Below are 18,307 nucleotides of genomic sequence, written 5' to 3'. Positions count from 1 at the left end.
TTGCCTGCCTCCTCCCCAATTTGTCACATGCCACTTGTGGTGCTTGTGCCACAGGCTAGCCACTCCTGCTGTATTGCAGTGATGCCCAAACTTTCTGGGCTACAGGCCAGATCAGTGATGTGGCCTGTGGGCCAGATCCTATACATGGAATTGGTTTGTGGGTCTGATCCAGTGTAGGGTTGGCATACAGACACAACTGAGTGCAGGGACCCAGCCCCATGTGTGTTGCATCAGGACTGGCACCCTGGCCCCACGCATGCTAGATTAGGCTCACCAAATTGGGCCTGCTGCCGCAGACCATGGGGCCACATCCTTTGGCCCACAGGGCTTAGAGATACTTGGCCATGGAGGAGTGGTGGCAGCATTAACTGCCACTGCACATCCCCTTTGTCAAATTTCTGGACCCACAGTCCAGATGACAAAGCTCCATGGGCTGGCTAGAGGTTGAGCACCACTGCTGTAGTGCAGGGCTTTTCAACTCTTTTGGATCAGTGTACCCCAGGCAGCCAGACATGGAGTGGGGGGTGTCACACTGCTGTGGAGCAGTGGCAGATGCTACATGTGACCTTCCCCTGCCCTCTGCATCTGGCTGGGTGGGTGGCACTTGCTCTGCAACGCACGATGGTGTATAGGGCTGCTCCGTCCCCGCCCGCTCACACATAACCCCTAAGGCCTTCAAGTACCCCTGGGGGTACACGTACCCCCGGTTGACAACCCTTGCTCTAGTATACTCCTTGAGGGCACCAGTACAGCACCGTAAGGAAAAAGTGCTGGACTTCTGAGTGGGGTGGTGACTGTATCAGGCCTAGTGGCTTGGAAAAAAAAAAAAAGGAAGGAAAGGAAAGATGGATTTGGTTGAGTTACTTTTTGTCCTTACACTACTAAAAACCACAGTTTATCAGAGATGGCTGCATCTCTAAATTGAATAAAATGCACCAGCTGTATCTCCCATCCAGCCCCTTCTTGCACGAGTATACACATACACAAGCCTTTAGTACAGAGTTGTGTAAGATGCTCCTTCAAACTGTATCTTATTTCCATAAGAATGACTGGCCTGTCACCAGTGGTATTCTGGTTAAAGAATAAGCAGTGGAGGAGAGAGTAGTTAATGAACTAAATTCCAGTTATTGTGCAAATTTCCTAATAACAAGATGGGAAAAGCCTGCTAGATACGAGTTTTCCTACGAGGAGCAGTGGTTTCTTGTGAAGTGCATTTGACAGTCTTCCAGAAGGAGCCATCTGGTGGTAAATAGCACACATTGAATGAACCTGAGCTGCACGTTATAATATTAAGCATGTTACCAAACTGATTTCTTTAACTGCCTTTGGGAATCACTTTAAAACATTGAGGGTGCATCTACAGGTCACCCTACAGCAACATGACAACATGCTATGTCAGTGTATAGTGTGCGCATTAGTGATATAGTGATCATGTAGGTCTACACATGATTGCCAGCTACGTTGCTGTAGCAGCGTGTTCCCTGGTTATAGCACGCCACTATGGTGATGGAGTGGCAAAACCTAACCGTGCGCTGCATGCATGGTGCAACAACCACCTGTACTGCACCATCCATAGTGCTTCTAAAAGGAAGTACTAAAGCATGGTGCTGTAGCAATGTTGTTGTCTACACATCGCCGTACACGCCCTGAAGGTAGGGTACAGCATGAACCTTTATATTGAACCTACTTCTGTTTTTCACAGAGGCTGTCATTACCTTTCTGTAAAACAGCAACTTATTGAAATATGATTTATTTGCATCTAGTTCTACATGCTCTTATTCGTTTTTTTTTGTTTGTTTTTTTTTTAAAAAAAGTGACAAAGTATGTGGTGCATTCAGTTAAACTACTGAGTCCAATGATGCGAACCAGGTCAGACTTCTTAGCAAATTAATAATGGTTAAATAAGTTGGGCTTGATGCTGCATTCCTGCCACATCCCACTGATTTTGAACAGTTTTGGGTGAACAAAGCATTGCAACCATTTATCTTTCTGTGGAACATTACAATAGCGTTCTTCAGTCTTGCATAAACTTAAGGGCCGTTGGCAACTGTGAGACTCCCAGAGAAACAAAAGATAAAAGCATGTTGCCAAGATTTAAATAAATTAAATAAATAAATAAATAAATAAAAAGATCGTAGTGATTTTTGCATAGTGATTCTATTTTTGAATGAGACATCAGAAGGGAGCCTGATTTTCAGAAAGTGATAGCACAGCACTATATAAAAAAAAACCAGATCATTTAAGGCATTTCAAGCTAGATATCCAAACATGGAAGAACCCCCAAAAAACTAGGCACTTTGTAAACCTTGGACAGCCTTGCCTTTATTTAGAAAAAAATCTGCATCAGGCTTGATCTGAAAGAACTGCTTGTAAAACAGAAGTTGAAATGGGAAAATTTACATTTTTTAAATGAACTAGTCTACATTTGGAACTAATTGCCTGACACTTTTCCCCTAATAAAAATCCATTTGCAGTATAGGCAAGTAATAACACAACAACTATATGATGAGTGCAGAAAGAAATACATTACAAAGCTCTCTCAAAAATAGACCAAATTAGGACAAAAACACAAACCACATATTGCCTGGGTTGAGAGTTTCACCTCAGAAATAATCATTTATAATTACATTTCTGAAAACAGGGATTTATAACGGAGGCCTCATCTAAAATGTCTTTACCATCTGTCTATATCATATTATATAGAGAGAGTGGCAGAGAATAGTAGTGCTCTCGTCATTCACTTCCCTTTCTCAAACAGGCCTCCTTTATTCTTTGGCCACATGCTTCATCCAGTTCTTTAACAGGAGTCTTACAGGATTTGGAAAAACAGATGAGAGCCATCCCACCAGCCCTACAATGCCAAGGGAGACTCCTATTTGCCATTTCAGTGAGATTTGTTCGGACCTAGTTATGAGGGCCTTATGGGCTATGTACAGACAGTCAAAAAGCCCGAGGCTGAATCGATTCAATCTTTGCATGTTAATCTAAGCTGCATAGATTGAACCGATAAGCAAGCGAATAGACATTCACTTTCAATTCCAGAAAGTCAGCCACATGCCTGCAGTGGCCTAGAGCATGCCTCCCTGCTTGGCTGGAACAGACACCGTGGACCAAAGCTAGCCTGACAACCCTTTTCGTTTTGGGGGGGGGGGGGGAGAGGTACAAAGCATTCTGGGATGCTGGGGGACTGCGAGTTGACTCGAATCTGCAGAGGATGTAGGACAGAAGTTCAATAAAAACTGATTTCACCTAAATCATGTAAGTCTGATACTACATCCATCCAGGTTTATCTTAAACTGGTTTTGGTCATTTTGAAAGCGATTTATGTGCACTGAATTTCTGTTGTATTACAGATTTGAACCAGTTTCCAATCACTTATACCAGGTTGTGTGCAATTTCTGTCCCTGGTCCCTTCATACATCATGACTAAAGGAGAGCTAAGAATCAGCAATACCATCTTCCTTTCCCTTATAGACATTTTCATTTACTAGTAGCAAAGAAAATCTACCAAGCTATTTTAAAAACTTGAAACCCAAACTGGGGATGCGAGGGAGACTGACAGCAGAAAGCCATGTTCTAAATTTAAACCTTTTTACAACATTAGTAAATGTGAAAGAAACTGACATTCTTGTCAAATACAGTACTTTCTTTTTGCATCAAGTTCTCTTTGTGTTTCACGTTCCCATTTCTTCAGGTTTGGGATAGCGGGAAGCGTGAACGTGACTGGTGATGAAGTGAAAAAGCTGGATGTGTTGTCCAATTCTTTGGTTATTAACATGCTACAATCCTCCTATGCCACCTGTGTCTTGGTCACTGAAGAGGATAAAGATGCTATTATCACTCCGAAAGAGAAGAGGGTCTGTACATAGATCTGTGTTGTGAGGGGCCTGTTTTTTTTTTAATTTGGCAGTAGATGGCACTATTGTTCAGAATACTGAAAAGGAAGGAGGCCTCACCTCTAAGAAAGAATAAGGCAGAAGTTCCCAAGGGAAAGAAGAAAACTGCATTACTGTTCTATTCGTTAAACAATTAGTTATAGTGGAAGATCCAATCTCAAAAAATTAAGAGCTTCCTTTGCAAAGATTTCTTTATTAAAACAAAAGTGAATGGTGGGAGTAATTATTTATGATCTTGTTGAGCAAAATCCTAATTAGAATATAATATTGCTATGCTCATATCCTTTCCTAAACATTAGTAGAATTTTTTTGCATACATATTTTAGGCAAGAAAACTGAAGAAGTAACGGTCTATTATTTGTTAGCAGATGAGGTTAAAAAAAAAAGACTCTAAATTAAATGTTTTCAGGGAAACATGGCTACCTAACAGAGTTAGTTACCACTTGAATGGAACCCATATTATATTTTATCTTTTCTAGCAACCCAGTCTAAAGGCCTAAAAAGATCCTAATTCACAGTACTTCACACTGGTGAAGGTTTGGACTACTTCGTATCAAAACTATCAATCCCTCTTCCCAAACCTCATCTCATAATCCATTCTCACAGCGGGCATATCTACACGTTCATTAATGCTCATTACATTTGGTAACTCTAAGGTGTGGTACTACATAAGTGTGCATTAGGATGCCCTAATGTACAGTAGTGAAAGTGCACACTTTTTTACCGATGCTTAATGCGCAGTAGCCTAATTTTACTGCACATTAGCTAAAGAACACTGTTTTTACATGATGTTTTAATGTGCAGTAAAACAAGCAACTATGCATTAAAGTGCATGGGAAGATGTGTCCACTAGCATCTAAACATAACTTATTTAATAAATGCTAGATGTACCAAAACTAAACTACTCAGAAGTTTGCAAAGCTGTAAACTGCAAGCTGTGGTGGCCTGTGTTTTTGTATTCTGAGAAGTGCCGTGTACACCAATGGTGCTCATCAACCAAACAGCAGAAACCTGAGCACATTCTTCTCTGGCTGGACTTGTCAAGAGTATTTGGTTATCTACGTGTAGTAGGAAAAAGATGGTGTTTGCCAGGCAAAGGGAAAAGATTGTACAAGTCAGCATATCTTTTCCAATGACGCTGTTATTTCTCTTTTAGGGTAAATATGTGGTGTGCTTTGATCCACTAGATGGCTCTTCCAACATAGACTGCTTGGCACCCATAGGAACAATATTTGCTATCTACAAGAAGGTAAGGGGATGAACAACACACACAATATGATTCACTCTGTGAGAAGAAAACATTTCTGGTATATTGGCTTGCTTCACTTTCATTTCCAGGCCCTTAGCACTAATGTCTCTGGTATAAACAGAGTTTTAGAAAGACGTGCAACAAGACTATTTGAAATAATGCACTGAATTCTTAGAATGATGCACACACAACTGAACTGACTACATGAAATATTGGGCCCTTGCACACAGGAATAATAAAAGAATTAGAAGGTAATTGGTTAGCTACATCAACCACATTCTACATTAGCCACTGCTGCAGAGAGCTGGGGAAAGACCTAGGCTGGGGGTAACCAAAACAGCTGTCAGCGTGCAGAGTCAGAGTTTCTTAATTGGCAGGCGTGTTTATACTTGGGAGTTCTGGTTCCCATCCATCACCTGCAATTCTGCAGTGTTTGCCTCTGCATAGCTACATGGAGTAGTGAGCATTCATCCACAAGTTTGCCAGGGGTTAGAGTGATCCCAGCTTTCATAACATTATAGTTGGTCTCATGTGGTTTAGTGTTTTCTGGTTCTTGGAGTCATATGATTACACTAGTCCAAAGGCAGACAATCTTTTCTGGCTGCAGACCAGAATGACCTATGCCAGGTCAGAGACAGGAGAGCACTAGGGCTCAGGTACCACCGCGGTACAGGGGAAGTGCCTGCAGCCAGGGTCTTCCCACCCCTGAGTGCCACTAAGCCCCCACATCCAGGGGCTAGATCCAGTGCTTAGATATCTTGAAGGGGTTGGAGTTGGACTGTGACCTGCAGAAGTCCCTTCCAGCCCTACTTTTCTCTGATGTTATGATTCCTGCTCTAGAGCAGTAGAGTTCAATGTTTTACAGTGGTGAGTATGATTGCACCAAGGACCACCATTCCCCTAAGGTAGGGGAGCAGAAAGGGGAGAAGAAGGTGACTGCCAGTGTCAGAGGAGGGGAGAAAAAGAAGGAAGGGGGGAAAAAGAGCACCTGCCATAGGGGAGAGGAGAAGAAGAGAGCTGGGTGGGCTGCAGGGGGGAGCAGCACAGCCTAGTACAGGGAAGGGGATGGACAGAGCCAATGTGCGTCTGCTGATCCCCCGTGCCAGGGGCTTGATCCAGCCTGCTGGCTGAGCATCACTGCTCTAGGTCCTCAGCTTTCATTTTCTAAAAAACATTTTCAGATCTCATGGTTGCAGAAAAAAACCCCTTACATGTGAAAGCTAAAGGGTCATAACCCCGAAAGCAAAATCAGAACTCAATGTGATCTCATTATTTTTAAGCTAAGCCTTTTTTTTTTTTAAACCAGCTCAAGCAGGCAATGTTACAATTACTGCTCAGTCACTGTGATGCATATAAGCATTGACATTCAAGAGCAATCCTATTGTTATCATGGCAGCACTGCCTTACAACATTTAGCAATATGTTCTTTGGCCTTGTCTTTGCTAGGAAGAAAGACAAGCCCTCAACTTTCATGTGCCAACTCCAGTAAGACAAAACAGCCTGTAAGCTTTGCACAGGTTAGCAGGATGTAAACCAGGGATGCTCAAACTCTGGCCTTTGGGCCAGATGTGGCTTACGGAATCATGTCATCCATCCCATAGGTCCAGAAATTTGGTGGCAAGGGAGCAGTGGCAGCGTTGTCATTCCCTGCTGCCAAATTTCAGGATCTGTGTGGAGCCTCACAGACCGCATAATGTAGCCCTGTACACTACAGTGCACCAATGCAGGCTCAGACTCATTCAGCTAGATCCAGGTATGTGGGGTTAGACTGGCATGCAGCCAGCTCCAGGCACATGGGTTTGCACCCACAGATCGACTCTATGCACCAACCCTGTGCTACTCATCCAGCCCGTAGTTCCAAAACGTTTAGCATCAGTTATGTAAACCGACATCTATCTAGACTTTTTCTTCATAATGCATAACCAGAGATAAGTCCACATCAGGATAATAGATCATCGAGTCTGACCCCCTGCATAGGCAGGAAAGAGTGCTGGGTTTAGATGACCCCAGCTAGATGCCTATCTAACCTCCTCTTGAAGACCCCCAGGGTAGGGGAAAGCACCACCTCCCTTGGGAGCCCGTTCCAGACCTTGGCCACTCGAACTGTGAAGAAGTTCCTCCTAATGTCCAGTCTAAATTTGCTGTCTGCTAGCTTGTGGCCATTATTTCTTGTAACTCTCGGGGGTGCCTTGGTGAATAAATACTCACCAATTCCCTTCTGTGCCCCCGTGATGAACTTATAGGCAGCCACAAGGTCGCCTCTCAACCTTCTCTTGTGGAGGCTGAAAAGGTCCAGTTTCTCTAGTCTCTCCTCGTAGGGCTTGGCCTGCAAGCCCTTAACCATGAGTGGCCCTTCTCTGGACCCTCTCCAGGTTATCCACATCCCTCTTGAAGTGCGGCGCCCAGAATTGCATGCAGTACTCCAACTGCGGTCTGACCAGCACCCGATAGAGGGGAAGTATCACCTCCTTGGATCTATTCGTCATGCATCTGCTGATGCACGATAAAGTGCCATTAGCTTTTCCGATGGCTTCATCACACTGCCTACTCATGTTCATCTTGGAGTCCACTAGGACTCCAAGATCCCTTTCCACTTCCGTGCCACCCAGCAGGTAATTTCCTAGGCTGTAGGTATGCTGGACATTTTTCCTCCCTAGGTGCAGCACTTTGCATTTCTCCTTGTTGAACTGCATCCTGTTGTTTTCTGCCCACTTGTCCAATTTGTCCAGGCCTGCTTGTAACTGTTCCCTGCCCTCCGGCGTGTCCACTTCTCCCCACAGTTGTGTGTCATCCGCAAACTTGGACAGAGTACATTTTACTCCCTCGTCCAAGTCGCTGATGAAGACATTAAAGAGTATCGGTCCAAGGACCGAGCCCTGCGGGACCCCGCTGCCCACACCCTTCCAGGTCGAAACCGACCCATCTACCATGAGTCTCTAGGTGCGACCCTCTAGCCAATTCGCCACCCACCGGACTGTGTAGTCATCCAAGTCACAGCCTCTTAACTTCTTCACCAGTATGGGGTGGGATACCGTATCGGAGGCCTTCCTGAAGTCTAAGTATACGACATCCACCCCACATCTTTCTCCCCCCAGCTAAGACCAGGACTTCCCAAAACCTTACAAACATTTTCAATGTATTTTCTAAATTTATATATTTTTCAATCCTTAGATTTTGTTGTTTCAAGAAAAGGGACAAATGCACATTCTGGCCTCCCATTTTAGAATTACAGGCCGCACATCAGTTTTTCAGAAAGGTCACACTACTGTACATAACAAGTTATGCTACTCTCTCAGAAGCCTATATGCATCCAAATGAAAGAGAGAACACCTTCAAGATCATGTGCAGTTATTTTAATTACATAATCAATATATGGAATCCTATTTGAAAGACAAAAACCATGCTGTACTCACACCTATAAGAATGACAACTTATGCATGCAAAGCATTTCACTTAAATCATCACTTCCTGCAAGGTGCTAATTCAACAAGATATATTAACTAATGTGCAGCTCTCTCAGATTTAAGGATTTTATAGTAATTTTACTAAAGGTCCTTCTTCAAATCCATTAACTGCATCAAAATAAACAAAAAAAAAGTATTTGGAATTTTGCAGCAAGGAGCAGGGAGGGTTGTAAGCTGAACTTGTAAGCCTGGCTTTTGGCCGCATTGGCTTCACCCCACATTCCCCTACTGATCAGTTGTCAGGGTGGCAATTTAAAAGCCAGGGGGGCTAGCATCCTGGTGTGTGGAGGCTTTTCCCGAGCTTGGCTCCCAGACCTACCAGCTTCACCTTGGCTCGACCCAGAACAGAGGGAGGCTCCTGAACTGCAGCACTAAGGCTCAGAAACCTTGCTGCCATGTCAAAATGTCCCTGCCTCGCTCTGCTCTGCTCTAGATCAGGCTGGAACAGTGTGGGATAAAGCAAGCTCCTGTGCCCATGCAGCAAAGTTCCCAGAGCCTTGCTACAGTGGCTGAGTGTTCCCTTCTTCCCCCTCTGCCCCACTCCAACTCCTCTAGGTCAGCCCTCACCATGAGAGAATACCCCATTCCTGCCAATCAGCTGACTGGCAAGATGGTGGGGCATTCTGCCAGGGCTGAAACCCTTCCTGGCTCTGTGGCAGCTGTTGCTTTTCAACCCATCCCATTCCCAGGCAAGGGAGAAGGCAGCCTGTCAATTAATGGGCTTGCCTAAGGGCAGGAAGAAGCCCATTAGTACCTTCTGGCTTGTCAAATTCTCCAGCCACGGGACTGGAGGAATTTCCAGGTTATTTTTCTACTGGAAGAAATTTCTTTTAGTAGAAACAAATGTCAACACACAGCCTCCAAATGGTTTAAACCAGACAAGTAGACTAACTTTATCAGACCTCTTCCCCGATATATAGTGATCTAAGGCAATAGGATGAGGAACAAACAACAGTAAGTTAGGTTTTCCTGCCAATATTACTAGTCAAACGAATCTTGAGCATTCTGTTTACCTTCAAGAAGGAAGTATTCCTTGAAGGGTGACCATTAGCAGCAGAAGTCCTTTCTGAAGCCAGTGAAATAGATTAAATTAGAAGTGCCTGCTTGCTATTAGAAGGATCCATCTTGAAATACAGAAACAGTCCTAGCCAAAACTTCTGTTTCATAGCCTTACACGGCACCACGTAGTGCCAGAAATGTAGTGAAACAAATGTCATTTTACGTCTGTTCTATTTTTTGCCTCTGCTTTGTCTGCATTATTTTATCTTCATTGCTGGATGAGATTCTGAAAGATTGTTATTTTGGTGGACATTAAGGGGAAAAAAAAAAAAAAGTAAAAATAAAAAGCTGCAGGCAAGTTATGGACAGATGGAGGGGACCAATTTCCTGAAGTTAGTGGGAGGAGGAGAAGGGACCTACAAAATTAATTTCCTAGGCCTTGGCAGTCACTTCATGTTGAGATGCTGTTCAGGTTAGATAGCACATCTGCTTAGAGATCATAAATGATGCTATTACAATATGTGAAGTGTAGGGTGCCTGGTGTACTAACATGCTTTTTAAACATAACTTTAAAATATGTTTTTTGTTGAAACAGTACCCTGATTAATCTCTGTTCTTCTTTCACATGCTGAGCCACCTGGAGTCTACAACCTACAGTTCCCACACTACAGCTGGTAAAAATTAAAAATGATTTTTTTTAATTTTTTTTAAAAACAATTTTGTCAAGATCTCTAGACACATCTTCTTACTTGCTTTCAGTCGGCAAGTATGGAGGGAATATAATTTCCCCCCAGTAATGGATGTCTAGGAGAAGGCACAAGAGCAACAAGTATTCATTACTTATCTTTACTAGGAAAGGGGTTCTCTGACCCCAACCGGGAAATGGAAGTTTCTGAGCTCTAATCCCAGCTGTGACAATGACTCAAGTACAGCTTTTGGTAACTCATTTATAAATAACTCAGTTTTTAGGATCACTATTCAGTGAGACTTCATGGAACTTATGCATGAACATGTCAATGAAGGGTTGAGATGACTTTGAATTATCTTGACAACATCAAACCAAGTGTTCCAGCTCTCTCAAAGTCTATGCTAAGCATCCATATCCAAAATACAGTTGAAAGAAAGCTCAGCTTATGCACTAGAAAGAGCAAAAATACCTAGCCATTCTTACCAGATTTCCATGTTCTGCTTTAATTTATTGGTTTACTTATTGTATTTTATTAAAATAGCCCTATTCTACAGAGGTTACAAAAACCAACATTTTCATTTTCCTTGTGGAGGCACCTCCCTTTCTTTGCAAAGTTGCAGTTGAAATTGGACCTTTTTGTTGTTTTATTGAAGTTCACAATATGGAAACAAAGAGGAAGTGACAAGCAAGCTGAATTCTAGCTAAAGCTAATTTTCTTAAACAGAGGGTGCTTTGCTTTTTCAGTGTAACCTACCATTGCTCAGGTTTTGACCCATGATAACAAGGGGGGGGGGGAGGAATTTGTAAAGATGGGTGCGTAATGATGATCTCAGATAAATAAACCTGCAAGTCTTAAGCCTAAGATCTATCTACATTTTTTTTCAAAAAGGTCTTTTGCTGTTGCCAAACTGGCGATTTTGGAAGGAGGAGAAAAGAAAAAGACGACACAAAAAGCAAACAGTTTCTGATATCTGTTTGCACTTTGCAGTATAAGAGTACATCTAATTCTACAGTTGCATTGCCAAATAATTATTCTACAGTCTATAATTTATGCTTCTGATGTTGATATATGCATGCCATAGGGACATAAGTGTAAAGCAGAAGGGGAAAAAAAGCGAAGGTATGGAAGCATAAAAACCCCCAGAATGGCTGCTTCTGAAAAAAGATTGAGCAGGAGAGATTTAAGAGCATGTTTTCAGTATTGAAGGATGTAGAATATGCAAATGTGTGTTCTGGTTAATTTGCATTCATTATGTACACTGTAACCTTTCTGAAGGAGCTGCTCAGCCTGGCTCCATTATGAGGCATAACACACCAAATGTGGTAAAGTGAATTCTTCATTGTGGATCCATAATGTATGACTACAGATAAGTGCATTCACACTGTACATCTTGTAATTTTAATGCCACAGCTCCTTTAGATCCTTTAAGCTGCTGTCTCTAGTTATTATAGCTCTTCTACCAAAAAAGCCATAAGCCACCCGTACACCCTCCCACAAATACATTAGTTCAACGAAATCTTCCTTCTTTTCCCGCCTTCTATAAATAACTGGTGTTACACAATGTTAAACAGTTACTGCATTTCACCCTAGAGGCAGGTATATTTCAGGATTTGGTGCAAAGCCATTCAGCAAGTTGTTGCTCATGGAAAAAAAGGGAAAAAAAAAAAAGAAGAACTCTAATCCAATCCCCAGCAGGATTTCAGCCAAAATCATTCAGCAGAAAACTGAAAATTTTCATTTGGAAATGCTGCCCTGATACATTGTAAACACTGAAGTTTATGTGCCTCTTCCCATCTCTGGAATAAACTCCCTGGATTAGTTGCATTCCTGGGATGCCCATGACTTAACTTCCTATGCTGAGCCACAGCAGTGAATTCTGGGAGTCCCCGATCATTTTATATTATAAAAGAGAAATCGTTTGTGTTTTGGGGTGTTTATTTTTTAATAGTCACCATTTTCTCTGGGAAGCAAGTCTTTTTCTCTTTTTTAAGTTGTGTTTAGTTGAATACCTTTTTCCAACAAAAACAGATTTTCCAGTAAATTTCTGAACAGCCCTATCAAGTCCTGCAGTCCTTATTTCAGCTCCTACTAAAAATAATGGAATGGCATTGTAATCAACAGGAGTTTGTTTGCCTAACAGGAGGTTAGATAGTGTTGTTGTAGCTATGATGGTCCAGGAATTGTGCAAGAGGCAAGGATTTCTATGGGCAGTGTCTTTTACTGGACAAATTTCAGGGGTGGAATAGTTAGACAAGCTATTTTTTGAATGCAAGGTATTCTTCATTAGGTTAGGCAGAAGGTAAAGCAGGGTGGTACCTTGGACTAAGCAGTGGTGTGCTGCAGCCTACCTGGTGTGGCTGCTGGGAGAGAGACCCAGGGTTGGCCTGGAGCTTGGGCAGAGCAAACAAGCTCTCCCCAAGGCTAGAGCAGTCTTGTGCAATGCCACCTGGGATGGCAGCAATCACACTCTTATGTTAGTTCTTGATGGGATCCAGCACAGATGTTCAATAAAGCACAACAGAAAGTGCTTTAGGTTTGTACAGGGTTAGCTTAGACCAGGATGCACCATTTTTAAGTACGTTATGTACCATGATTGTTTGTTCTGTTACAGCTGTAAAACACTTTCTGCATGCTTAAAGCACATTAGTGTAACGTCTGTACCTAGCTCATGGAAACTAACTGGTTCAAGGAGTCATGAGCTCTTGTAGGCAGCAACTTACTTTCTTAGAGGCAGATACAGTACTTCTTAGGCAAATCTAGGCATATGACCGAATATACTTTGACTCAATCTGAGCCAGAGTAAGATAATCCTGATGTCACTGTCTACATGTGTGCTTAAGCATGGCAATTTATTGTGGCATAGGATAGTACCTGTGTCTGACAGGACTAGCCTATGCCAGAGTAAATTAATCTACTCTGTACTAATTGCAGTACATGTGTAGACAGTGATGGTTTACTGTGCATTAAATAAGTCTAGTGCACAGTAAAATGCAAGTGTAGCCACACCACTTAAGTATTTAGGTAGTTAGTAGGCACTGAGCTCTGGGCTTTCAAAAGGTACAGTGATACCATGACCCGAGCTAGTTCAGGTACATCAGTACAAGCTACAGCTATACCTTTGACTAGAACACAGATATATATTTAACCTCTCTCTGTTAAGGACATTTACTCTAACAGATGTGGACAGTTTACCCTGGTTAGGGTCAGGTAATAAGCTCGGAAAGCTAGGCAGTGTAATAAGTCAAGTTGAGATTCCAACAAAACAAAAACCAAAAAGCAAACAAAAAAACCCAACACACATCAGTGGTCAGGAGCAGTAACATGATATGGAATAGGTGAACACAGCACATACTCTGGGGAAGGGGCACCTACCCACCAACCCTCACTTCATCTGCACTTCCCAAAATATATGGTCAATTCTTCGCCCAACAGCAGAGAACTCCACTGCTGCTCTAGAAAAGTACAATTCCCAGAATACCTTGTAGTTCATGATACATACAGCCCAGCTTGTTAGTGCTCTGCACAATACCTGGTGTAAGGTAAGAGGGAAGAAAAGGCAAGAAGACTGCTTTGGGCACATTCTTCCCACTTGATGCATCTAATCAGCAGCCAGAGCAGAAGCAGGAAAATGAGGCTTGAAAGTAGTCACAACCTCAGAAGCAGCTGCAGGCTAATGAAGCATTGTGCAACCGAAGCTCAGCTGTGGCTGGTGGAGTTCAGCTTATACCTTGCCTGCTGCCATTAGAATAAGGCAAGCAGGTACAGCTGAATCCAGTCCAGCAGCACTGAGCAGGCTTCACGTTGAGTGCAAGGCTTTAGCCTTTGCTGGTACCTATTTGTTCTCTTTTTGTTATACTGAAGCTGTTAGCTCTTTGAAGCAGGATTCACCTTTTTATATGTTAGTACAGCAACTGACATGATCATAAAAATAAATACATTTCTCCCTTTGAGCTAGAAGCAACTGAAATATGATTCCCCAATCACACATCCACTTACAGATACCCTGTTGTTGTCTTCTATTCTGTTGTCAGGTCTTTCTGCATATTTCTTTCCTCACTTACAGCTAAACATCACCCATTAATTAATTTAGTTGTCATGCTGCTTACAGGCCTTTTAAGAATGATGTTAAACAGGGGTGTGCAGGTAGCAGATCCTGGCTCTGCCCCAGCTCCTTGCAGTGATGACAGCCTGGCCCTGAGCCTGGGCAGAGCCACGATCTGCTGCCTGCATGCCCCTGCCCAGAGCATGCAGGCTACAGATTGCAGCTCTGCCATAGCCCAGGACAAAGCTGCCCATATTGCAAGAGCCCAGTGGCTCTGGAGCAGCCCCCTGCCCTGCCCTGCCCTACTCTGCTCTGCTGCACTCCCTGCCAGTGTGGCTGGGGCCAGTCTCCATGGCAACACTAGCCTTGCTTTATCACAGAGCAGCTGTGGCTGGGGTCTCCATGGAGACCAGTCCTAGCCATGTGGGCAGGGGCTGCTGGGAAATGGAGTCCACTGCCAGCCAGATCTGGCCCATGGGCCAGACTTTGCCCACCCCTGCACTAACCCATCTATTCTATTTTGTAGATGGGTTAAATGACTTGCCCAGAGTGTCAATGCTGGCAAGTCTTTTGTTTCCTTCCCTTGTTCTCTCATCCCTTGAGGTGATGTCTGTAAGTCAGGACTGGCCTGGGGCACCTGATAGGGTTGGCTGGAAAAAGCCTACACTGTCTCTACCAGAGCTGGTCCTTTTCTGTGGATCAAAAGATTTTGGTTTCTGGATTTTAAATGGAAATCTTGAGTAGTCAATGCTAACTGAGCCCAGTCCTGGATAAGAACCGTACTATCATAAGCAACAGTGGTTTGGGGACCTTGAAGTTAAGTCATATGTGAAAGTAATATATAACAATGGATATTTGTATATATTTAATTCAGAATAATTTATGAAGGCTTCTTTTCTGCCAGAGAAATATCAATACTTAGGAAGGCAGAAAATTGATTGCTGAAAAGTTACTTATCTGTCAAAGGTCTTGCACAAACTTCAGTCTGTGGTATTTGTAATACTCTAAAGTGCTTTAGTGCTGTGTTTCCTAGGGCATACTCATATTTAATGCATGGAATCCTTATTACATGATATATTGTAGTCCTCTAGCAGTTTTTCATTATACAGGTTTTATATACAATTGTGCATATTAAACTTTGCTAAGAGAGAAATTGCTACATTTGTTTTGTCTTAGGGTTCCTGGTAATTGTAAATGAATAACAAAGATGTAATGTTAAGGTAACAGTTTCATTGACTGCATCTTACAGCTTGCATGACACAAATAGCTGAAATTCCCAAAGTCCTGCACAAGCACTTATATCAAACTTGATTGGGATGAGCTGTGCATAGTCTGTTTTGATTGTTCTGAAGCCCTAGGTCAACAGAAAAGGGGAACCTTAACGAGACATTACTTGTCTACTTTCACATTTAAATTGAAGTGCTGGTTTTATTTTTATTTTTCTGTTGAGATTTCAATTTTCTATGTTAATATTCAATTTTCTATTGAGATTTCAACATTCTAATGCTTCCTTCAGGCAGCAGAAGATGAGCCCTCTGAAACAGATGCCTTGCAGCCAGGACGCAATATTGTTGCAGCAGGCTATGCTTTGTATGGCAGTGCTACACTGGTGGCTCTCTCTACTGGGCAAGGAGTGGACTGCTTCATGCTAGATCCAGTATGTATAAGATGTGCATTCTTGTTACCTTTTAGTGTTTCACATGCTCTGATTGACTTATTCAGACAGAATTTGAAGGTTTGCCTCTATACATTCACTTTCCATCTATATCATTGTCCTGCATTGGGAAACATTTAAGAAAACTCATTCATGAGCATTACCTTTGCCTCTACGTAACTGCCTTCCTTCTTTTCCTTTTTAAGAGGCACTTGCTTTCATGTCTAGTTGGGGTACATGCAAGTGGTAACACAGTTTACACCCAAATAGATAACGACATATTCAGGTTTGGGAGGTGCATTTCTACATGCTCTGAACTGTATACTCAGTTGTTGGCAAATGAAAAATTGTGCCCAAAAACATGGGCACAGCTTCTCAGTGTCAAATCCTGAAGGTTAGACAGTATTGTTGGAGGAACCTGAGAAGGAAGTAGCTTGTTTGGAAACACAGCATAAGTTCTGTCAAACAATAAAAGGGCTTTATTTAACCATTATAAGAAATCATGACTCTATTGAAACCAATAGGAGTTTTCCCTTGATTTCAATGAGTACAGAATGTTCACCAAATGTACATAAACTCTAGAAATAGTTTACTGAGGAGATCACTTCAAGCAGACCATCTGTGGAGTCAGAATTGGTGAGGGTTGAGGCTGGACATTAAAGGGGCAGAACTGATGTGTGGAATGGGGGCAGAATTGACTGGGGTTTGAGAAGAAGCTGGAAACTCCATACTATCAGTTAACTGATCAGCTACTGACAGTAGCATTAACTGTCACACACACAATGGGGACAAGCAGTAGGAACTTGAGAATTCAGAAGGCATTACATAATCCTTCTTTTAAAGAACATCAAAGTGAGGGAAGGAATTGAATCATGCTTTTTCAACTTTTGGCACTGACGGTACTGGATCAGTATCCATCTGATTATGTTAACACTTATTTCTGAGCTGCTTTTTGCTCATATTAAGGATGTGGCAGGTTTTTCTGTACTTAACACAGCCTTTTGTGCTCATGATACGTTTGATTAATATAACTGAATACTGATTAAAGGACCAAGCTGTCCTAAAATCTTTGAAATCTCTCTAGTGTGGCATCTTGGGCAGACAGTAGACAAGATTTGCTGCCTGATGGTAACTGGTCCATCCCATTCTTGTGTAGGCTCTTGGTGAATTCATTTTAGTGGATAAAGATGTGAAAATCAAGAAGAAAGGGAAGACCTACAGTCTCAATGAAGGTTATGCCAAGTATTTTGATCCTGCAATGACAGAATATTTACAAAAGAAGAAATTCCCTGAGGTAAGAAATAGTAGCTTTATAACCAACTCAGAGATTGATAACTAATACCACTTTGACCACAGTATTGCTCAAAAAGGGTAAATTTGCTGAATGAAACTCCTTGTCAACTTTATATTCAATTTAGCTACATGGCTTATATACTTCGGCTTCCAGTACCATAGAAATCTTTTATAACTAAAACTTTGCTGTGACAAATGAACTCATTGTTATTCTGTAACAGTCAGAAGGAGGATATGGTACAGACAGACAGATTTTTCACAGCTTCTGAAAATGTGCATGAAAAATGTGGATGTGTATCTATTTTTCAAATACATTCGAATATAGTTATGTTAGATATGTGCACAATTCTCTTTTCTGGGTTGGATTTACACTGTTGCTCATGGTCTGTGCTGGATAATAGGGTGCAAAAAACCTCCCCACTTCCTCCATAGCACAGGCAGATGCAGAAGCTGGGTATGGTTGCAACTCTTTTGTTTCCCAAAGAGAACAGGTTGCTTTCTCGCAGCACCATATAGGACATAAAATAACCCAAAGGGCAACAAGGGGTGCATCTACACGTTGTCCTATGGTGACATAGCAGTGCACTATATCACCATATGGTGTACTATGGCGACATAGTGATCATGTGGGTCTACATGTGATTGCTAGCTATGTCACCGTAGCGGTACACTCCCTGGGTATAGTGCACTGCTACGGTGATGTAGCAATGACATTTAACCATGTGACATGTGCATGGCGCAGTAACCACCTGTACTGCATCATGCTTTAATACTTCCAAAAGGAAGTACTACAGCATGGCGCCATAGCAACATTGCTGTACAGCAATATGTAGATGCACCCAAGGTTGACCAAAACCCTATTTGCTCTATAACAATAGAAGTCAAAGTTTCAGCTCTACAGTCTAGAAGAGTGGTAGGGGGCTAATCCATGGCCCTGACCCTGTGCTCCAGCTGCCACAGTTTCCCTGCAGCCAAATTTCTGGACCCATAGAGAACCTTGTGGGCCAGATTTGGCCTGTAG

General features: G+C 42.4%; 1 protein-coding gene across 1 annotated transcript in view; it reads left to right on the top strand.

The window, feature by feature from the left end:
- LOC102572733 (fructose-1,6-bisphosphatase isozyme 2) overlaps positions 1–18,307 on the top strand; it is a 29,948-nt gene that overhangs the window by 2,476 nt on the left and 9,165 nt on the right. Inside the window, exons 2-5 of the mRNA XM_006273011.4 lie at positions 3,695–3,857; positions 5,053–5,145; positions 15,856–15,996; positions 17,150–17,287. Coding sequence (XP_006273073.1) covers positions 3,695–3,857; positions 5,053–5,145; positions 15,856–15,996; positions 17,150–17,287 — 535 coding nt within the window. The remainder of the gene's footprint in view (positions 1–3,694; positions 3,858–5,052; positions 5,146–15,855; positions 15,997–17,149; positions 17,288–18,307) is intronic.

This window comes from Alligator mississippiensis, chromosome 3 (genome assembly GCF_030867095.1).
Source record: "Alligator mississippiensis isolate rAllMis1 chromosome 3, rAllMis1, whole genome shotgun sequence".
NCBI lineage: Eukaryota > Metazoa > Chordata > Crocodylia > Alligatoridae > Alligator > Alligator mississippiensis.
The sequence above is the reverse complement of the archived record's forward strand: the minus strand, read 5'-3'. Positions and strand labels throughout refer to the sequence as shown.